A 23,953-nucleotide genomic window follows, 5' to 3' on the forward strand; every position below is an offset into this window, starting at 1 on the left:
GGAGATACACATGGATACTGACTTTAATCCTGATTTGTCACCAGATGAGCATGTTAGGTGTTGCTTCTGCTTCTTCCCCTTCTGAGAATGCTTTGCAATTCCATGACCTCATAGATCACGTGGTAGCCACATTAAACTTACTTTTGGTGACTGTGGAGGCAGCCTCTCATCCAGTATTTGATTTTCTTGGGGCTACCTCTACCAATAGGCTGTCAGTTCCTATCCTGGATGGTTTTTTTGCAGCCTCCTAATACTGTTTGGTCAACTCCTGCTTCCTGTCAGCCTGTTTCCAAGAAAGCAGACAAACTGTATCAGCTTCCTCATTAAGGGCTTTCTTTCTTTTATAAGCATACTCTGCCAAATTCGTTGGTTGTGGCTGCTTCCAGTAATAGGCTTAGGTCTGGCAAAACTCACTCCACTCCTGCTGATAGACAAAAGAGAAATATCGATGCACTCTGAATCAGAGACTTGTCCTCTTTGTTATTTACCACTCTCCCTGTTTTTGTGTCATCTGCAAACCTTATCATTGATATTTTGTTTGTTCTACCAGCTCATTGATAAAGATGTTAAACAGCATAGGGCCAAGAACTGACCCCACTAGAAATAGACCCGCTTGATGACAATTCATCATTTACATTTTTGTATGCCATTTAATGTGTGCCATGCTAATTTTATATTCTAGTTTCTTAATCAAAATGTCATACGGGACCAAGTCAAACCCCTTAAAGACATCTAAGTGTATTTTGTCAACATATTACCTTTATTAACCAAACTTGTAATTTCATCAAAAAAAGATACCAAGTTAGTTTGACAGGATCTATTTTCCATAAACCCATGTTGACTTGCATTAATTACATTACTCTCCTTTAATTCTTTATTATTCAAGTCCCATATCAGCTGCTGCATTATTTTGCTCAGGATCAATGTCAGGCTCACAGGCCTATAATTACCTGTGTCATCCCATTTATCTTTTTACAAATTGGCACAGCAATAGTTTTCTTCCAGTCTTCTAAAACTTCCTCAGTGCTCCAAGATGTGTTGAAAATCAATATTAACAGCCCAGCAAGCTCCTTAGCCAGCTTTTTGAAACTCTTGGATGCAAGTTGTTTGGACTTGCTGATTTTAAAATGTCTGTCTAACTTTAGTAACTTCTGTTTAACATCCTCCTGAGACATTAGTAGAAAGCTGTTTTTGACCTAGAGTGCCATGCCCCCCCCTTTCCCTCACTCAGTCATTCCTAAATAGCTTATAATCATTGATTTTAACATTCCAAATCATCCCACCAGCTTTCAGTAATATGACTAAATCAACTTTCTGGTCATAAATGAGAACTTCCAGTTCCTCATGTTTGTTGCCCAGGCTCCTAGTATTAATGTACAAGCAATTTAAGAATTTCTTCTCTTCGTGTCCTTTGGTTCCTTGATTAATTTTGTTCTCAACATCTCAAATTAGAGTGGCTAATTACCAGGCAACGATGACCCATTATGAATTCTACCTGTGGGAAAGGATGGTTTTATTTGTTCAAGATAAAAAAAGCTTGTCTAATGCCATTTTGACAGAAGGACAGAACATGGCAAAGCATGTCTTTAAAGCATTGTTTGATGTATTACACTCTTCTGACAGAGCATTGGTGTCTGTAGTTACCTTGAGTAAGCATGCCTGGCTTGATTCCTCTTCTCTAGCAACAGACACTAGAATTAAAGTGTCAAGTATCAGAGGGGTAACCGTGTTAGTCTGGATCTGTAAAAGCAACAAAGAGTCCTGTGGCACCTTATAGACTAACAGGCGTATTGAAGCATGTGCTTTCGTAGGTGAATACCCACTTCGTCGGATGACATGCATCCAACGAAGTGGGTATTCACCCATGAAAGCTTGTGCTCCAATTTGTCTGTTAGTCTATAAGGTGCCACAGGACTCTTTGCTGCTTTTATAGAATTAAAGTGGAAGATGCCCCTTCAAAGAGAATTTTCTTTTCTGCAATAAGACTGATGTATTGTTGTTTAAAGAACTCTAGAGCCACTGTTTGTTTGCTAGATCTTTTGCCCTCAGTCAGAAGACCGTCTGCTTCTGTTTTTCAGTATCAGTAGAAATGTTACTCTCCGTCATCTGTTTATTTTTCTACAAATCTGATGTTGGCAACTGCAGCAGCAACCTCCATCTTCATTTGAGACCAAGCATAAAATGAAGCCTTTCAGATGTAGATCTATGAGACAATCTGTTCCTCTTCATCTTCCTTTAACACCAGGTCTCACATTTGATGTGAGGCTTGACAGTCATGGTCCTATCAGCAAGTATCCATCTCTTCTTTTATTTGGGGACAGACTAGCCCAATTCATCAGCAGTTCATCGGAGGCTGATTACACAGGATGTATGGGTACTAAAATTACAAACAGAGGCTATGCTGTTCAGTTTGTATGGCTGTCCCTGTCCTTCCCTTTTCAGGTAACCTTCTCACAAAGTTATTCTACATATGGAAGTTCAAAATCTGCTCTAGACAGGAGCTGTTAAAGAGGTACCCAAACATCTGTGGGGTTAGGGTTCCATTCAAGATATTTCCTGGTATAGAAAAAAAATGTGGGGGTTTCTGCCTAATTTTAGATTTAAGGAAACTTAACAGATCCTCCTGGACATTCTAATTACATATGTTAAACCTGGCCTCCATAATTCCTTCATTTACAATGATGGATTGATTTATCACTCTCTGTTTAAAGGATGCTTATTTTCATCTCTGTCCAGCACAATCATTGACAATACCTGCATTTCATGGTGTTGGGATGCCATTTCCAAAACAAAGTGTTCCTGCTTGACCTCTCCACAGCACCAATAATCTTTTCAAAATGCCTTTCTATGGTAGTGGTACATCTGAGAAAACAGGGTATTTTTGTTTACCCATATTTGGATGATTGGTGGCTAAAAGCTGCTACATCACATTTACAATCTCCCTCTTTTCGCATCTGGGTCTGCTTCTCAATGTCATCCTATCATATCTCTGTTCAACTCAGAGAATTATTTTTATAGGTTCTAAACTGGAGTCAGTAGCAGGGAAGGCTTTTCTTCCAGAGGACATGTTTCTACAAATAGAACAAGTGGTTTTCCAGATTTGAGCATGCCAATCCCAGAAAGTGATTGCCTTCCAAAGTCTTATGGATTCTGAATTCACTGAATTGGTAAACAGACAAATCATGTTCTTTGAGGTATTCTGTTCAGTCCCCCTTCATCGGTCACCACAATGTTGGATGTATCCAACAGTGGATTGGGAGCCCATTTTGAGGCTGGATTACAATTCAGAGTCACTGGTATTTTCATGAAATGAGCTTGTTCATAACGTGTTGGTATTAAGAACTATTTGTTTGGCCTTCAGATCTTTCCTTCATATAAAAGAAAAGGTTGTTCACATATCAACAGACAATACAATTGCTACAACAGACAATACAATCAACAGACAATACATAAACAAACCAAAGCAGTCCTCATTCTTTCCAGTTATGTGGTGAAACAGTCAGATTATGAGATTTATGCATGCTTTGAGATCTTTCTGGTTGTCCTTAATTTAGAAGGGGAAAGCAGTGTGCTAGCAGATTGTCAGCAGGAACAGTTCTCAAATTCATGAGTGGTCCCCGAAGGATAGAGTAACATGAAACATCTTTTCCTGTTGAGATCAGCCTGAGGTAGACCTGTTTGTAAAAGGATCAATAAAAAGTGTCCTTTCCTCTGTTCAAGAGCAGAAAGGGAGAGTCCTTCTACACTGGGTAAGAGTATGCCCTTCCCCCCTTTCCATTGATTCAGAAAGTAGTGAAGGGGAAACATCAGGACAGGACAAAAATGATATTTGATTGCCACAGCTTAGCTGAGACAGCAGTAGCATAAGCTTTTTCTTCAGCTATTAGTCAGAGTGTACCTGTGTCTTCCTTTGACTCCAGATCTCTTATCATAGCAACTAGGCAGGATCCTTCATCCAGATCCTCAGTCGCTTCATCTTAGTACCTGGTATTGGACCTTGGCTAGTCTTGAACAGTAATATTCCTCTTTGGTTCAAAATGTACTGCTTAATTCTAGAAAATTGTCTATTAGAAATATTACTATTTAGAATGGGCTACATTTTGTTGCATGAATGCAGGAAAATGTGATTGTCCAGTTTCATCTTCATACCCTGTATTTTGGAATATTTAATGCACTTAAAATCTGAAGGATTATCTGATTCTTCCTTAAAGGTTCTTCTGGTAGCTGTTTCATTTTACCATGCTTTGATTGATGGTAGATCACTCTTTGCATGTTATTCTATTAAAAGGTTTATGAAGGGATATTTAATGTGTATCATCCTTTAAAGTATCCAGTCCCATGCTGAGATCTTAATCTGGTTTTATCTATGCTTATGAGGGTACCTTTTTAACCTCTGAAAGAGTATTCTTTATTTTGTATATCTATTAAAGAGATTTTCATTATTGTTATAACGCCAGCCAGAAGGGTGAGCAAACTCTATCCCTGATGGCTGACTTGCCAGTTATAGTTTTTCATAAAGATAAGATAGCTATTAGACTTGATCCCTATGTTTTGCCAAAAGTGGTGTCCAAGTTTCCTATCGACCAGACAATTTTACCAGTGTTTTTTCCCCCAAACCTCACACTAATAAAGGGAAATTTGTGTTATGTACTTTATATGCTAGAAGTGTTCTTCCGTGTTATTTAAATATAACAGAGTTTTCAAAGTTCTTCTAGGTTTTTTGTTTGTTATGCTAAGAAAAATAGGGATCAGTGTGTCTGCTAAGACTATTTCCGGATGGGTTAAACTATGTGTCATTTAGTGCTACAAATTAGCAGAAAATCCTGTGCTTTCTGTGTTTTATGGTCTCATTCTGCATGACTGTAGAGGCTTCTTTTGCTTGTCTTAAACATGTTCCAGCTAGGAACTGCTACCTGAAAGTCAGTGCATGCATTCACTCAATGTTATGCTCTGGATCTGGCTTGAAGAGTGAATGCCAAATTTGGTAGAGCAGTGCTTCAGTCATTATTTAATTTTGACTTTGTTCCCACCTCCTGGGTTTTCAGCACTGCTTGTCAAATTACCCATAGCAGATAATATGCAGAGCCACTCGAAGAAGAAATGAAAGTTTATCATAAACCTAGTCCCAGATTTGGACCTTAGCGTCCAAAATATGGGGGTTAGCATGAAAACCTCCAAGCTTAGTTACCAGCTTGGACCTGGTAAAGCTGCCACCACCCAAAAAATTAGAGTGTTTTGTGGCACTCTGGTCCCCCCAAAAACCTTCCCTGGGGACCCCAAGACCCAAATCCCTTGAGTCTCACAACAAAGGGAAATAAACCTTTTCCCTTCCCCCCTCCAGGTGTTCCTGGAGAGAGACACAGAAGCAAACTCCGTGAATCTAAACAGAGGGATTCCACCCTCTTTATTTCCAGTCCTGGAAACACAAGCACTTCCCTCTTCACCCAGAGGGAATGCAAAGTCAGGCTAGTAAATCTAACACACACAGATTTCCCCCTGACTTCTTCCTCCCACCAATTCCCTGGTGAGCTGCAGACTCAATTCCCTAGAGTTTCCCACTAAAGAAAAACTCCAACAGGTCTTAAAAGAAAGCTTTATATAAAAAAGAAAGAAAAATACATAAAAATGGTCTCTCTGTATCAAGGTGACAAATACAGGGTCATTTGCTTAAAAGAATATTGAATAAACAGCCTTATTCAAAAAGAATACAATTCAAAGCACTCCAGCAACTATAGATATGTAAATACAAAACAACAAACCATCTTTGTACTCACAACTTGGAAACAGGAGATTAGAAAGCAGGAAATAGAAAAATTCACTCCTCATAGCCGAGAGAGTACAGGCAGAAGAACCAAGAACAAAGGACTCACACACAAACTTCCCTCCACCCAGATCTGAAAAAGTCTGGTTTCCTGATTGGTCCTCTGGTCAGGTGCTTCAGGTTACTTTTTTTTTAGGTGAAAGAGACATTAACCCTTAGCTATCTGTTTATGACCAGGTTAATTTGTTGTAACACAAGTTCTTCAATATGACCGCATATTCACACTTCCCTCCTGTCTCCCCCTCTTTCTCAGAGTCCTATTATGGTCACTCTGAGTTAGCAATGGAAGGAATTGAGAGTGTAGAGGGCCAGCGTCCCCTTGTAAAGCTTTTGGAAATGCCAAGGGAAAGAGGCAAGGCATGTGCTCTTTAACACACACTGCTTGGAGGAGGTTCTCCAGTTAGGCCACCTGGTGACACAATACCTGTAAATGTGAATATGTAATCATCTCCAGGAACTGTGAGTTATAGGGAAGTAACCTTTGTTTATCATTCTTTGTGTTCTGTAAAGTGAACACATCAAAACAGAATAGTCTAATACCTGTTCAGAGACTGGAAGGTTCAATGAAACCCAAAGCTAGTAAATAATATACTAACTTTTTTGGAAGAAGATTATATTTAAAGAGAAGTTATCCAGATACTAAATATAGTAACACACAGAGCTGCCAACCAGGATAGGATAGGAAACGGTAGTATTGGCCATGCCAGTTACACCCTATTAAGGCAATTGGGCTAGCAACTTATGGAACCAAGCCTCTCTCTGCACTCTGTTGAACCTGCCATACTTATCCAGCATTCTGTCTTCCTTGTGGTGAAGTCAGTTTGCTAGCACTGTTTCATACTTGGAACATATTATGGCATTGTTCCTTTTAAGAAGGTTTAGATATGCTAGGTTTCAAGCAAAAGCCACTTTTCTTTGTCTTATGACCCTTCTCTTACCCCACGCCCCTCAGGGCCAACTGTTCAGCAAAACATTCCCTCCTAATGTAGCCAATATGGGTTATCTGAGTTGATTTCCAAAATTCCTTAGGACTCTCCTTTGATGGAAGCTCCCAACCAATATAATATAGGAAGTTCATTTTGATCGTCTATCCCCAGCCATTGTGATCATCACAGATACATCCAGTTTGAGTTGGAGAGCTTATCTCTGAAGCTGGGAGTTCAAAATTGGTAGAATCTGGGGGAGGTGACCAAGTGCCATATACATGTAGTGTATATTAGGTTGCCTCAAATCCTTTCTGGCATTGAGTAAGGGCTATGTTGTTAACATGATGGCTAAATATTACATTAATAAATAATGAGGTGCTAGTTACCAATAATGCCAGGAAGCAATGGCTGTGTCGGATGGGAGTCTGGCTCATCAAATGGAACTCAGCAGTCTAGTTCTGTTAGTCTATAAGGTGCCACAGGACTCTTTACTGCTTTTACAGATCCAGACTAACACGGCTGCCCCTCTGATACTTGTCAGCAGATCTAACTGACAGAGAATATGGCAACAGACTCTTAGTTGCTGGCTGCAAGAACAATATGAGTGTTCCTTGAAACAGACAGTGATGGATAGACTATCACAGACATATTCTTGCTGAACTGGAGCAAGGGATTCTTTGATGCCTTTCCAACTATTCCAGTGGTAATAAAAAGATGCAAGACATTCTCCAAAATTATACCAGTTGCCCTAGTTGAGCTAGACAGTATTGGTACACGAAGTTCCTAGGTCTTCTACATTCATCATCAGACCTGCTATCACAGGAAGGCTATTTTCTCTATTTTATCAATCTGGAGTTACTTCATCTCCATTGCTTTGACAATAAGACATTGACTACTTCTGATGTGGAATGCTCTGTGGAGGAGGCTCTGCTACATTCTAGAAAGGCATCTGTGTTGAATTGTTCATCTCAGAAGATGTTTTCTCAAAGGTAATCAGATAATGTCTCCATGACCCATGCCCATATAATTGATTTTGAAATATTTATTGTACTTGTTGTTTGTTTCCCCTTGTATTGTATTCTGTCAAGGTGCATCTATCTATAATCTTACTATATTATCTCCCAGTGGATGTTTCTATTGTTTTCAGTCATCAAAAGATTCCTGAAAGGGTCTGGTGTTTTCTCATCAGAGTTGAGAACCTATTCCATCAAGGAACCTTAGTGTTGTGATGACAAGATTGTACAGTTGGAGATCTTATGACAGTGTTCTTTATTCCACTTGACACTAAAAGCACCATTTTAGTCACAATTACATCTACAAGAGAGTTACCCTGTATTTTTATCTCAAATTTATTCCAAATCTGATGTCTTAATTTCATCTGAATCAGATCATCCGTCTCCCAAGTATCTTTTCAAAGCTTACCTGGGGGAACTAGGCTTATATACCTTCTATGGCAAGAGAGGGCTTTGAGCTATTTGGGTAAAATTGAGGCCTTTAGAATATCAACAATTTTGTAACCTCAGGGGATCAATGTAAAGGGAATGTCATTTCCAGTCAGCATCTGTTTAAATGGATTAAGCTTTGCATTGAGTCATGTTGTAAATTATCTAAGGTGTCAGATCTTTACAGTTCTAGATTTCACTCTACTAGGCATATGCCAATATCACGGGGGTACCTCTGTATTTTTTTCATTATAAACATCTGGAAGGGTCCTGCCTGGACTTCTGTATAAACTTTCATACAACACTGCTCTCTCAATCTGGGATCTAGATCTGATGCTGGTTTTGGGAGGGCAGTTCTACAATTCTTGTTTAATTAGATCTCTGCCCTTCTTCATGGGGTTATGCCATTTACTAAACTCCCACAAGTGGGACTATGCAGAGGCTACTTCAAGAAGTACAAATGGTTACTTACGTTAGTAACTCTGGTTCCTAAGGGTGTTATCTCTGCATAATTGCACTGCCTGTCAGCCTCTCTCTTCTTCAGAATTATACTCTTACAGGATTCTTGAGTTTAGGGAAAAGAACTAAGGCAACTGGATTTGCATTGCCTTTTTATAACCTTGGGTCCAAAGTTTGTTGCCACAAAAGGTCCCAAACTGACACTGCTTTCTTGAAGGTCTGTGGCTCCAGACATACCACAGGTGTGAATATGCAGAGGCAGCATCCTTGAAGAACCACAGTTACTTTGTGGTAAGTAGCCATTTTTATTCAACATGCTAATATCTCTTAAAAGTGCAAAATTGGTTGCCACCAAGATCTCAAACTTAAATTCGAAGTAACTACATAAATCTTAGGTCTTAGATTTATGTTGCCTCTTAGATAGAATTGGTGTGTATTAAGTATATTAAGATTTTATAGTTCCATGGTTTACATCTTGTTGCATAAATTTAGATTTCAGTGGATAGTTGTTCACATTTATAATTAACATATTTCTTTCAGGTTCTGAAGTGTGTTCTTTACATTTTAACATTACTTTTCTGTTATATTTTTCAGGAATATGATGATGGATATGGCACTGCTTATGATGAGCAGGGCTACGACTCCTATGATAACAGCTATAGCACCCAGGCACAAAGGTAAGTATCAAGCCCCACTGTATTTATAGCAGAAAACTCCTACAGTCAAATAGCTAATTTTACTTTCAGTACCAATGAATTCCTTTTATATCTAATCTTAAACAGCATAAATATTATGCAAGAGGGTTGTTAGCAACAATCTGCAGTCTTATATTCTTCTCTGCTATCAGGTATGTACAAAAGACAAATTGCCACCTAAAGGGGTCGAATGTAACCCAGTAAACAAGGAGAAGAGGTATTGAAAGAATGGCAAATTTTACTAGATGACATTATTCAGAAACTTGATTGACAGTGGCGTTATAAAGTGCCTGAACAGTATATACTTGAAAGAAAAGGAATTTTTACTCACTTTTTAGCTTGTTGGAGCTTGGCTTCAAAAAATTTCAAGAATCAAAGGATAACGTGTAACTCGTTTAGTACAAATAGATTTTGATAAAACACTTTTAGGGAACTTTTTATTTGATTGATTTGGTTTATTTGGTTGAGCTCATTGTGCTGGCCATGCCGAGTATGCAGATATTGTGGTTTTATGTTCCTGCATTCATTATCCATGGTGATTGACTTAAAAAGATTTTTCTCATGGGTAAGATGTCCTTTACAATATTTCTAAGGATAGGAAGCGTGCTGCTCAAACTGACAATATATCTCACCCACCAGTAAACAAGTTAAAGACAACTTTTACTTAAATGCATTATAACAGTGCTGCAGAATCTAAAAAACTAAAGAACCCTAATTTCACAACACAGTTGAGGAGGAAAAGCACTTTCCCAGCTGGCAACTGAGGAATATTTTGCCATTCTGTTTGTCAGGAATGATTTAAGTCTTTGTGAGGGAAGAAAGATCTCAAAACCAGGCAAACCGCTCAAAGTGAAAAATCTATGGAAAGTTTTAATTTCACTGTTTTCACTTAGATTGGTTTTTTATGATGTTTTTGACAACCAGAAAAGATTAGCCTTTATTCATGGTGTCTCCCACCTGAAAAGGTTTTGTAAGTTTCTGAAAACTGATGTGCACACCAGAAGCCTTAAGAACTCTGAGGGATGTGTCTACCTTGCATACTATGTTTAGAAAATAGCAGCAGTTAACATGACTTTTTTAGTAAAGATACTGGTCAAAAAAGTCTTCAAATTTTTACTTGTAATATTGGCAGTTCTATTTTGCTTTGTTGCTTTTAATGTTAGTAATAGGTTTTATTTGCTGTTGCAGCCTATGCTTTCAGATAGCACAATGAAAATACTGGACTAGACTAAAACTTAAAAAAATGATTATTTGAATTTGTTTTCCTTTTTGTCAGGTTTTAAACAAGATCTGTTATGAACTTTTTTTTTATCTTTTACAAATTTTGGTGGTCCTCTGAATAATGATGATCAAAAATCAATTTTCCAAGAAAATGAAGCACAACATGTAATTCATATGTAAAGTACTGATTACTAGCCATAATGTGTTGTTATTGAGCTTCACCAGGGTAGAAGAACTTTATTAGGTAGTTGTTTTATGTTGCATCTGGGGTATTGTTCCAGTTATGTTCACTAGACTCCAAATTGGATAAACTTTTTAAAAGAATGACTTATTTACTTGCTTATTTTGCTGTTTTTATAAACAATAGGGGTAGTTCATGGTGAAAGGGAAGGGGATATGAATTTTCTTCATGTAGTATTGCTCACACAATCCCAGCTCATATTTTTTGCAAAGATATTTCAGAATTTCATTAGCCAAACCATCTGAGCAACACATGACAGTTTTTAATCTGATGATCAAAGAACAGAAAATATTGTAATGTCATTTGTAACTACTGAGAGATGATTGTAACACTGGAATATATCTAAATATCATTGGTGTCACACAAATTATGTGAAACAAAAGAGAATTGTGATGCTATAGTATCGTAAAAAATCTTTTTGATACTTTTCCCTCATTATAAGTTGAAAAAAACCTTGACGTATCTGAATGAAGAATAGTCCACATGTTTAAAATGGGTCACTTTTTGATTAGCATGTAAAAGCAAAGTTTGCTTATTTTAAGTACCCCTAAAATAATGTTAAAGCAAATATTAGTTTAATCGGCCTCTTTAAACTCAGTCAACAGTTAGGACTACATTTTCCTTTTTTCTAGTACCGTGGGTATGTGGCATGCTTAAAAAGTTCATACTGATTTTAAAATATTGCAAATTTCAGAGATATTCTGTGTACTTAACATGAGGAATGCCACTGGAACTGGAAATATCTCTAGAAACAGACTAAAGTTTTGAAATGTACCCCACTGTATGTGTGCTTCTACTACTCAGGGGAAATTACAGATGTTTCATCTGTTTGATGTTGTTCAGTCTTAGGATTCCTGATTTGCAAAATGATGACTTTTTAGTGTATTTGTTGTACATCTCAGAGTAGTGGTATTTTTGGTATTCTAGGTTGAGTCAGATAGTTTTCTTATGTGAAACAAAATAGTACAGTGCTAGTTAAAGAGAATGTTCTTGCAGTGGAATGAATAGCTCACTGTCTCACCCAAGTCCATCTCAAATGTGAAGTGCAGTAGTAAATTTTTGTAGTTTGTTCTCCATTTTGGGGCATCCAGTGCAACTGGATAGAGCTCTCCCCTAGCACGGCACCATTTCATACTTTCACATCCTCCTTACTGTCTCCCCAGGATATCTGTAGCTGATAGAGGTTGAAGGGAATGATATGACATTCAGATACCATGGTCTAAATATTGTAGGCAGATAGGTAGTTGAATCTTCACTTGCCTTCATGAAAAGCTACTCTTCCTCTCTATACAACCTAACCTCCTCTTCTCTCCAGCCACCAATACTGTTATATAATAACCAACCTCCAACTGGGAGACTGAAAGTGATGCCCATTTTAAGTTTTATTAATGGCATTTTGTTTGGTAGTCAGATGTCATCACTGAGAATCACTTTTGTGTGACTGCTGGTACCTATCAACTTTGAGTTTTATTTAAAAAACTTTCACTCTAATACCAGAGAGGAGAAGACTAAATCTGAGATCTCTCTCCAATTCTTACACATAGTAGAGTCCCAGCAATCAAGTACAATATCTGTGGGGAGTGTTTCCATTTTGGATACTAAAATGTTGCATCATCTACAAATAATTTGTTTATAGAGTAAATCCACAAATAATTGAGTGCATTTTGATGGGCTTTCAAAGGAACTATCTTTGGCAATTATGATAGTCTTCAAATAGATAACTCTGAAGCGTGCTGGATTTAGCCAGCCAGCTCCATTGACTTCTATGGCAAATACGTGATGAAATTCCCATGCAGCACTTAACTTTTAGGGGATAATATTAGATAGAAATTACACCCATACAAATTAGTAAGGCTAATTGAACAAATAATGCTAAAGCAGTCCAGTCATAGTAAGAAAGATAAAATGAGTTTGTGAAACATTGTTGCTTAGACTTTGAAAATTGAGAATAGTAAATATTTGTGAAATTGTCATTCAGCCAGCTCTACCTAAAGACCAGAGTATAATGGAAACTGTCAAAAGCTATGAACACTCATGGTAGATTTTCAATGCCAAGCTAAGGAAAGCAAAAAGACTAAAATTAATGTTGCCATATGCCATACAATATAGCTTTTCTGCAGGCAGCTTTTACATTATGCATTTAGTAATTTCTTCATGAAAGCTGCACTACATAGATACATAATAATTTAACATATACTGCTGTATATAGCATAAATGATCTGTTTAAATATAAATTGAACTGCAGAAGTTAAATACTGCTAAAACAATAATACAATATTATTGTATTCATTTGTGCTTGGCACACAAGTATCTTTTTTTTTTTTTTTTTGTGTGTGTGTGTGTGTGTGTGTGTGTGTGTGTGTGTGTTTGTGTGTGTGTGTGTGTGTGTGTGTGTGTGTGTGTGTGATATATGAAACAAAACTGAATTACAAATAATACTTCTCAAAACCATACATCAGGCAATAATCTTTTACTTAGATTTATGGTCAAAAGAAGTTGCTGTTTTAATGGCCTAATGTTAATACTAGAACATTTTATCATGAAAATCCACAGATTAGAATATAATGGAGAAAAAAGGAGAATTTTAACGGGGAATTATTTCAGATCTGTAGACCAGAGTTTAAACATGTTCACTCTGAAGACAAATTGCATTAAAATATTAAATCTTTAAAACATTAAAGAAAAAATTAGGCCAATGGCCTTTATGCCTTGGAAGCTTCATACATGATCTACACAAGTGTTTGCAAAGACAATAATAGGGCAAAGGCAAACTACTGGTAATAAATCAATTGCCACTGTCAGCTCACTATTTAATGTTCTCTAGAATACATAAGATTTATCACTGAGAAATTGTAGACAAATGGTAGTATATGGAAACAAAGTCCACTAGGGAGATGTACTACATCATTCAGATTTAGCACTGCCATCTGCTTAATAGCATTGAGATGACTACAGAGGTACTTATGATCAACCATTCATAGCAGTGACAGATGCTGCAGAGAATTAACATGCCTGAGAATGAGATTTGTTGCTAAAATTCAGATTATGTGACAAGATTGCCGAAAAAGGGTATATGTTTGTTACCTGTCCAACAGCACTAAAGGTTTACTATCTACTTTAAAGTTTTCTGTCAGGAGAGAATGATTAATGCTTAAACAAAACAAAATGCTGAATTTTTCTCAGATTTCAAAGCTCTTAAAAATTTATAGAACTATTTCGATTTTCCCCATGTCTCCTAGAAACTTCAAAAAAAAGTATTTGTAGAATTGTTTGTTGATATATGTGATATGGATACATTGATTTATTCCTCTTAAAAGGTTCTTCTTGGGTGCCATATCCATCATATTCCAACCTGTGGTGGAAGTTTGTCAAGAAAAGAATAATTTAAACTGTGAAAGCCATAGAGAGTAAACTAGTTTGCATAAACCTACATGCCATATGGCTTTTTCATAGAATCATACGATTGGAAGGGATCTTGAGAGGTCATCTAATCCAGTCCCCTGCACTCATGGCAAGAATAAATATTATCAAGACCATCCCTTACAAGTGTTTGTCTAACATGCTCTTAAAAATCTCCAGTGATGGAGATTCCACAACTTCCCTAAGCAATTTATTCCAGTCCTTAACTCCCTGGACAGTTAGGAAGTTTTTCCTAATGTCCAACCGAAACCTCCCTTGCTTCAATTGAAGCCCATTGCTTCTTGTGTTATCCTCAGTGGTTAAGAAGAACAATTTTTCTCTCTTCATGTAACAGTCTTTTATGTACTTGAAAACTGTTATGTCCCCTCTGTCTTTTCTTTTCGAGACTAAACAAACCCAATTTTTTTTTCAATCTTCTCTCATAGGTCATGTTTTCTAGACTTTTAGTCATTTTTGTTGCTCTACTCTGGATTTTCTCCAATTTGTCCACATCTTTCCTGTAATGTGGTGCCCAGAACTGGATACAATACTCCAGTTGAGGCTTAATCAGCGCAGAGTAGAGCAGGAGAATTACTTCTCGTGTCTTGCTTATATCGCTCCAGCTAATACATCCCAGAATGATGTTCGCTTTTTTTGCAACGGCATTACACTGTTAACTCACATTTAACTTGTGATTCACTATGACCCCCCAGTCCTTTTCCTCAGTACTCCTTCCTAGACAGTCATTTCCCATTTTCTATGTGTACAACTGATTGTTCCTTCCTAAGTGGAGTACTTTGCATTTGTCTTTAATGAATTTCATCCTATTTACTTCAGACCATTTCTCCAGTTTGTCCAGATCATTTTAAACTATGCAAGTGCATGCAGGCACTGAAATGTTTAGAAAATACGACTAAAATGTATTCAACAAGAAGAAATTTAATTTTAAATTTCAAATCCTTGGATTTTGTTGCCTCAGAAGGAGATAAGATGGCCAGGCATCTTATTTTACCCTTTTTACAAATTTTGTAAATGTAGTAGATCTTAGATCCTAGATTCCCAGTAAATGTTAATGTCTTCAAATCAGTCCTTCAAGCCACAAGGACATTTTTAAGAAAGAATGTATCATATATTGTGTTTCACTATAATGCTTTGTTTCATTCTGATGGTAGATACTACTCAGATAGTAACTACTGCCTTGTCTATACAGCATTGCATTTTAGAAAATGGACCAGTGTTGATAAGTGAAAGTAGTACACATTGGAAAACATAATCTCAACTATATATGCAAAAAGATGGGGCCTACTTGGCTGTTACCACTCAAGAAAAGCAGCAAAGAATCCTGTGGCACCTTATAGACTAACAGACGTTTTGGAGCATGAGCTTTCGTGGGTGAATACCCACTTCCTCAGATGCATGTAATGGAAATATCCAGGGGCAGGTATATATATGTGTGCTAGCAAGCAAGCTAGAGATAACGAGGTCAGTTCAATCAGGGAGGATGAGGCCCTGTTCTAGCAGTTGAGGTGTGAAAACCAAGAGAGGAGAAACTGGTTCTGTAATTGGCAAGCCATTCACAGTCTTTGTTCAATCCTGAGCTGATGGTGTCAAATTTGCAGATGAACTGAAGCTCAGCAGTTTCTCTTTGAAGTCTGGTCCTGAAGTTTTTTTGCTGCAGGATGGCCACCTTAAGGTCTGCTATAGTGTGGCCAGGGAGGTTGAAGTGCTCTCCTACAGGTTTTTGTATATTGCCATTCCTAATGTCTGATTTGTGTCCATTTATCCTTTTCCGTAGAGACTGTCCAGTTTGGCCGATGTACATAGCAGAGGGGCATTGCTGGCATATGATGGCGTATATTACATTGGTGGATGTGCAGGTGAATGAACCAGTGATGGTGTGGCTGATCTGGTTAGGTCCTGTGATGGTGTCGCTGGTGTAGATATGTGGGCAGAGTTGGCATCGAGGTTTGTTGCATGGATTGGTTCCTGAGCTAGAGTTATTATGGTGTGGTGTGCAGTTACTGGTGAGAATATGTTTCAGGTTGGCAGGTTGTCTGTGGGCAAGGATTGGCCTGCCACCCAAGGCCTGTGAAAGTGTGGGATCATTGTCCAGGATGGGTTGTAGATCCTTGATGATGCGTTGGAGGGGTTTTAGCTGGGGGCTGTATGTGATGGCCAGTGGAGTCCTGTTGGTTTCTCTCTTGGGTTTGTCTTGCAGTAGGAGGCTTCTGGTACACGTCTGGCTCTGTTGATCTGTTTCCTTATTTCCTCATGCGGGTATTGTAGCTTTGAGAATGCTTGGTGGAGATTTTGTAGGTGTTGGTCTCTGTCTGAGGGGTTAGAGCAGATGCGGTTGTACCTCAGTGCTTGGCTGTAGACAATGGATCGTGTGATGTGCCCGGGATGGAAGCTGGAGGCATGAAGGTAGGCATAGCGGTCGGTGGGTTTTCGATATAGGGTGGTGTTAATGTGACCATCACTTATTTGCACCGTGGTGTCAAGAAAGTGGACCTCCTGTGTAGATTGGTCCAGGCTGAGGTTGATGGTGGGGTGGAAGCTGTTGAAATCATGGTGGAATTTTTCCAGAGTCTCCTCCCATGGGTCCGGATGATGAAGATGTCATCAATGTAGCGTAGATAGAGAAGGGGTGTGAGTGGACGAGAGCTGAGGAAGCGTTGTTCCAGGTCGGCCATGAAGATATTGGCATATTGTGGGGCCATGCGGGTGCCCATAGCAGTGCCACTGATCTGGAGATATATATTGTCATCAAATTTGAAATAGTTGTGTGTAAGTATAAAGGCACAGAGCTCAGCAGCCAGTTGTGCTGTGGCATCATCAGGGATGGTGTTCTTGACAGCTTGTATTCCATCTGTGTGTGGGATGTTTGTGTAGAGAGCCTCTACATCCATGGTGGCTAGGATGGTGTTTTCTGGGAGGTCACCAATGCATTGTAGTTTCCTCAGGAAATCAGTGGTGTCGCGGAGATAGCTGGGAGTGCTGGTGGCATAGGGTCTGAGTAGAGAGTCCATATATCCAGACAGTCCTTCAGTGAGAGTGCCAATGCCCGAGATGATGGGGCGTCCAGGATTTCCGGGTTTGTGGATCTTGGGTAGTAGATAGAATAACCCTGGTCGGGGCTCTAGGGGTATGTTGATTTCTTCTGGTGTTAGTGTAGGGAGTGTCCTGAGTAGATGCTGTAGTTTCTTAGTGTATTCCTCAGTGGGATCTGAGGGAAGTGGCCTGTAGAATTTGTTATTGGAGAGTTGTCTGGCTGCCTCCTTTTGATAGTCAGACCTGTTCATGATGACAACAGCACCTCCTTTATCAGCCTCTTTGATGATAATGTCAGGGTGGTTTCTGAGGCTGTGGATGGCATTGCGTTCTGCACGGCTTAGGTTGTGAGGCAAGCGATGTTGTTGTTCCACGATTTCTGCCTGTGCACGCCGGCGGAAGCATTCAATGTATAGGTCCAGGCTGTCATTTCGATCCTCAGGAGGAGTCCATGTGGAGTTCTTTTTCTTGTGCTGTTGGTGGAAGGGCACCCGTGTATCAGTGCACTGTTCAGTGTTGTCCTGGAAGTATTCTTTGAGTCGGAGACGGCGAAAGTAGGCTTCCAGATCACCACAGAACTGTATCATGTTGGTGGGGGTGGCAGGGCAGAAAGAGAGTCCCCGAGATAGGACAGACTTTTCTTCTGGGCTGAGTGTGTAGTTGGATAGACTGACGATATTGCTGGGTGGGTTAGGGGTACCACTGTTGTGGCCCCATGTGGCAGGTAGGAGTTTAGACAGCTTACAGTCCTTTTTCCTTTGAAGAGAGGTGAAGTGAGTAATGTAGATCTCCTGTCTTATTCTAGTGAAGTCCGTTTGTATAGAAGTTTGGTTATTAATGAGAGTCTCCAGGTTGGAGAGCTCTTTTTTGATGTTTTCCTGTTTGCTGTATAGGATGCTGATCAGGTGGTTCCTCAGTTTTTTAGATAGAGTATGACATAATCTCTCACTGTGGTCCGTGTAGTATGTAGATAGCAGTGGATTTTTTACCTTTAGTCCATTTGGTATGATGTCCATCCGTTTGCATTTGGAAAGGAAGATGATGTCTGTCTGTATTTGTGCAAGTTTCTTCATGAGGTTGATGGATTTCCATTCCATACGGCTAAATGCAGTGCCTTGCATGGTGTCAAGTATCAGAGGGTAGCCGTGTTAGTCTGGATCTGTAAAAGCAGCAAAGAATCCTGTGGCACCTTATAGACTAACAGACGTTTTGGAGCATGAGCTTTCGTGGGTGAATACCCACTTCCTCAGATGCATGTAATGGAAATATCCAGGGGCAGGTATATATATGTGTGCTAGCAAGCAAGCTAGAGATAACGAGGTCAGTTCAATCAGTGAGGATGAGGCCCTGTTCTAGCAGTTGAGGTGTGAAAACCAAGAGAGGAGAAACTGGTTCTGTAATTGGCAAGCCATTCACAGTCTTTGTTCAATCCTGAGCTGATGGTGTCAAATTTGCAGATGAACTGAAGCTCAGCAGTACCAAATACCAATACCAAATTCTACAGGCCACTTCCCTCAGATCCCACTGAGGAATACACTAAGAAACTACAGCATCTACTCAGGACACTCCCTACACTAACACCAGAAGAAATCAACATACCCCTAGAGCCCCGACCAGGGTTATTCTATCTACTACCCAAGATCCACAAACCCGGAAATCCTGGACGCCCCATCATCTCGGGCATTGGCACTCTCACTGAAGGACTGTCTGGATATATGGACTCTCTACTCAGACCCTATGCCACCAGCACTCCCAGCTATCTCCGCGACACCACTGATTTCCTGAGGAAACTACAATGCATTGGTGACCTCCCAGAAAACACCATCCTAGCCACCATGGATGTAGAGGCTCTCTACACAAACATCCCACACACAGATGGAATACAAGCTGTCAAGAACACCATCCCTGATGATGCCACAGCACAACTGGCTGCTGAGCTCTGTGCCTTTATACTTACACACAACTATTTCAAATTTGATGACAATATATATCTCCAGATCAGTGGCACTGCTATGGGCACCCGCATGGCCCCACAATATGCCAATATCTTCATGGCCGACCTGGAACAACGCTTCCTCAGCTCTCGTCCACTCACACCCCTTCTCTATCTACGCTACATTGATGACATCTTCATCATCCGGACCCATGGGAGGAGACTCTGGAAAAATTCCACCATGATTTCAACAGCTTCCACCCCACCATCAACCTCAGCCTGGACCAATCTACACGGGAGGTCCACTTTCTTGACACCACGGTGCAAATAAGTGATGGTCACATTAACACCACCCTATATCGAAAACCCACCGACCGCTATGCCTACCTTCATGCCTCCAGCTTCCATCCCGGGCACATCACACGATCCATTGTCTACAGCCAAGCACTGAGGTACAACCGCATCTGCTCTAACCCCTCAGACAGAGACCAACACCTACAAAATCTCCACCAAGCATTCTCAAAGCTACAATACCCGCATGAGGAAATAAGGAAACAGATCAACAGAGCCAGACGTGTACCCAGAAGCCTCCTACTGCAAGACAAACCCAAGAGAGAAACCAACAGGACTCCACTGGCCATCACATACAGCCCCCAGCTAAAACCCCTCCAACGCATCATCAAGGATCTACAACCCATCCTGGACAATGATCCCACACTTTCACAGGCCTTGGGTGGCAGGCCAATCCTTGCCCACAGACAACCTGCCAACCTGAAACATATTCTCACCAGTAACTGCACACCACACCATAATAACTCTAGCTCAGGAACCAATCCATGCAACAAACCTCGATGCCAACTCTGCCCACATATCTACACCAGCGACACCATCACAGGACCTAACCAGATCAGCCACACCATCACTGGTTCATTCACCTGCACATCCACCAATGTAATATACGCCATCATATGCCAGCAATGCCCCTCTGCTATGTACATCGGCCAAACTGGACAGTCTCTACGGAAAAGGATAAATGGACACAAATCAGACATTAGGAATGGCAATATACAAAAACCTGTAGGAGAGCACTTCAACCTCCCTGGCCACACTATAGCAGACCTTAAGGTGGCCATCCTGCAGCAAAAAAACTTCAGGACCAGACTTCAAAGAGAAACTGCTGAGCTTCAGTTCATCTGCAAATTTGACACCATCAGCTCAGGATTGAACAAAGACTGTGAATGGCTTGCCAATTACAGAACCAGTTTCTCCTCTCTTGGTTTTCACACCTCAACTGCTAGAACAGGGCCTCATCCTCACTGATTGAACTGACCTCGTTATCTCTAGCTTGCTTGCTAGCACACATATATATACCTGCCCCTGGATATTTCCATTACATGCATCTGAGGAAGTGGGTATTCACCCACGAAAGCTCATGCTCCAAAACGTCTGTTAGTCTATAAGGTGCCACAGGATTCTTTGCTGCTTTTACAGATCCAGACTAACACGGCTACCCTCTGATACTTGACACTCAAGAAAGAGATCTTGGAGTCATCGTGGGTAGATCTTTGAAAATATCCACTTAATGTGCAGCAGCAGTCAAAAAACAAACAAACAAAACCCTAACAGAATGTTAGGAAATATTAGGAAAGGGTTAGAAAATAGACAAAAAATATCATAATTCCACTATGCAAATCCATGGTATGCCCACGCCTTGAATAGTGCTCACAGTTCTGGTCGCCCCATCTCAAGAAAGATATATTAGAAGTAGAAAAAGTACAGAGAAGGACAACAAAATTATTAGGGGTATGGAACAGCTTGCGTATGAAAAGAGATTAAAAAGACTGGGACTATTCACATTAGAGAAAAGAAGACTAAGGGGGTATAATAGAGGTCTGTAAAATGGTGAATGGTGTGGAGAAGGTGAATAAGGAAGTATTTTTTACTCCTTCCATAGCACAAGATCCAGGGCTCACCCCATGAAATTAATAGGCAGTAGGTTTAAAACAAGCATAAGAAAGTACTTATTCAGACAGCCCAAATCAGCCTGTGGAACTCATTGTCATGGGATGTTGTGAAGGTCAAAAGTATAAATGGGTTAAAAAAAAGACTTAAGTGAGTTCATGGAGGATAGGTCCATCAATGGCTATTAGCCAAGATAATCAGGGATGCATCCCATGCTTTGGGTGTCCGTAAACCTCTGGCTGGCAGACTATGTGACTGGATTACAGGGGATGGATCACTGTCACTATAAGGTTTGTTTTCTTATACAATCCTTTAAGTATTCCAGGCGCAGTCTTACCAGTGCCAAATACAGAGGTAAAACAATCTCTCTAGTCTTCTGCCGAGATTCCCCTGTTTATGCATCTCAGGATAGCATTAGCCCTTTTGGCCACAGTGTTGCACTGGGAACTTGTGTGTGGCTCATTATCTGCCATGACCCCTAAATCTTTTTCAGAGTCACTGCTTCCCAGGATAGAGTCCCCCCCATCCTGTAAGTATGATTATCGTAATAATTATAATGCGTATTGCTTGCTTCTGCCCAGTTTACCAAGCAATCCAAATCTCTCTGAATCATTATTTTTTCTTCTTCATTCTTTACCACTCCCCTAATTTTTGTGTTCCCCGCAAACTTTTACCGTGATGATTATATAGTGTGGTCCACATCTTTATAGAGAGAGTCTGTCAGACCACATTCCCACCACCACCAAATCACAGTGATGAAGACCTCCTTCCATTCAGTTTGTGACCACTTAGCATGTATATAGCAACTACAGCATTTGCTTAAATTGAAAAGTAAAGTAATACAGTCCATGCAATGAAAACGTTTCAGCATCCTTGCCTTAAGCAGTAGCCTCTTCCTACCCCTCCCGCACCACCCTCTTCATCTAGTAGATTTAGATATTAGATATATAAATCATCCTTTTCATTCCCCTGCTGATATAGGATCATAGGTAGTATGTTTACTACCGTACTTTTCAGTCTACTTTTAAATGTCCATACTTCATGAACTGCGCAGAGGGTGAACATTCCATTTCACTAAGGTTTATAAGATTTAAAAATTTGCTTCATTTCAGATTGGAATGAAACCTGAAAATTTTGAAATTCCCCTCTAAGGACAACTCAAAAAAGGTTTAAGAATGATGGGAACATTTTTATTTGATTCTGACTTTTTAAAATGTGTTATATAATATACAATGCAAAATAAAAAAAAATTAAATGAAAAGTCATTTCAAAATGAAAAACCAAAATGTTTTGACATTGTTGGAAATTTCTTTTTTATTTTTTTATTTTTTCTAAATGAAATTTTGCTAAAATCAGCATGACTTTCCAAGACATTTTTATTTCAAAGGAATTGCATTTTACCTCAAAAAACAATTCCATCAAAGTTTTTTCCTGACCAGCTATAGTTTTCACCTCAACCATTTGAATGTCCTTGGAAACAATTTTGCAACTTAATATACATCAGGAAGATTGTTCCTGATACTCTGTACTAGAATCCATAGCTGCCACTAAGCATAAAATCAGAAAAATGTTTCTTAGGCTGGTAAGCAGAAGTGTCTTTGTGTTTTGGGAATTTTAATTTTAAAGTTTCACTAATGCATTGATTTGCAGATGATGGTATTTCAAAGTTGTACTAAAATTTAATTGCTGACATTTTGTTTGTAGGGCTCAGTGTTTTAAATTTACATTGTTAGGCGTCAGCAATCATGCATTTTCAGGGTGTATCAATATGGACTATATGCAAAACAGTGTCTGTTATAGCTTTTCAACGTGTAATTTTCTGCATCTTACTGCTGGTAGCAGAATATGTTTCAGTCTCTGATGTATTCAGAAATCGATCCTATCTATAACAGTTTGATTTCCTGTGATAGGTTAAATGGATAGTATCTTGCAATTTGTTGATTTACAGAGCACCTGGGACACATTTATGTATTGAAAGTATATAATTTAGTACAAAGCAACCCTCTGAAAGAATTATCACAAGCATACCGCATACGGCCTTTGGAAGCCAGGGTGGCAGAACTGGAGGAGCTATGGGAGGCAGAGAGGTATATTGATGAGGCTTTCCAGGACACTGTAGAATTGTCCCACCTCAGGTCATACAACCCCTGCACTGTTGAGGAGGATGAAAGGCCCAGGGAAGTGGAGCAGTCAACGGGAGCAGAGGGATACCTTCCCATAGTTGGGACCCTCCTTCCAGATGATGTTGGGGTATCCTCTCACACTGAGGTTACCTTTCTGGGGGAGGGAACTCCAGTCATTAGGAAAAGGCAGGTGTTAGTAATGAGAGATTCAAAACACAGTTAGCTGGGTTTGTGATGACTGGGAGAACCATATGGTAACTTGCCTGCCTGGTGCGAAGGTTGCGGATCTCTCAAGGCATCTAGATTGACTTATGTGTAGTGTTGGGGAGGAGCCGAGGGTCATCGTACATGTAGGTACCAATGACATACGGAAGGGTAGGAGAGAAATCCTGGATGCCAAATTTAGGCTGCTAGGAAAGAGACTGGAATCCAGGACCTCTATGGTAGCATTCTTAGAAATGGTTCCTGTTCCACGCACGGGGCCAGGTAAGCAGGCAGAGCTTCAGAGTCTCAATGTGTGGATGAGACTATGGTGTACAGAGGAGGGGTTTAGAATTATTAAGAACTGAGGAAACTTTGGGGATAGGGGGTGCCCATGCAGGAAGGATGGGCTCCACCTAAAGCAAAGTGGATCCAGACTGCTGGCACTTAACATTAAAAAGGTTGCAGAGCAGTTTTTA

At 39.7% G+C, this 23,953-nt stretch overlaps 1 protein-coding gene across 2 annotated transcripts in view; it reads left to right on the forward strand.

The window, feature by feature from the left end:
* Positions 1-23,953, forward strand: part of KHDRBS3 (KH RNA binding domain containing, signal transduction associated 3) — a 211,474-nt gene that overhangs the window by 159,321 nt on the left and 28,200 nt on the right. For both annotated transcript variants that reach the window (XR_003999220.1, XM_030553872.1), the window contains exon 7: positions 9,243-9,325. Coding sequence is in view for 1 of the 2 variants with exons in the window: in XM_030553872.1 (XP_030409732.1) it covers positions 9,243-9,325 (83 nt within the window). In the remaining variant the exon portion in view is untranslated. The remainder of the gene's footprint in view (positions 1-9,242; positions 9,326-23,953) is intronic.

This window comes from Gopherus evgoodei, chromosome 2 (genome assembly GCF_007399415.2).
Source record: "Gopherus evgoodei ecotype Sinaloan lineage chromosome 2, rGopEvg1_v1.p, whole genome shotgun sequence".
Lineage (NCBI taxonomy): Eukaryota > Metazoa > Chordata > Testudines > Testudinidae > Gopherus > Gopherus evgoodei.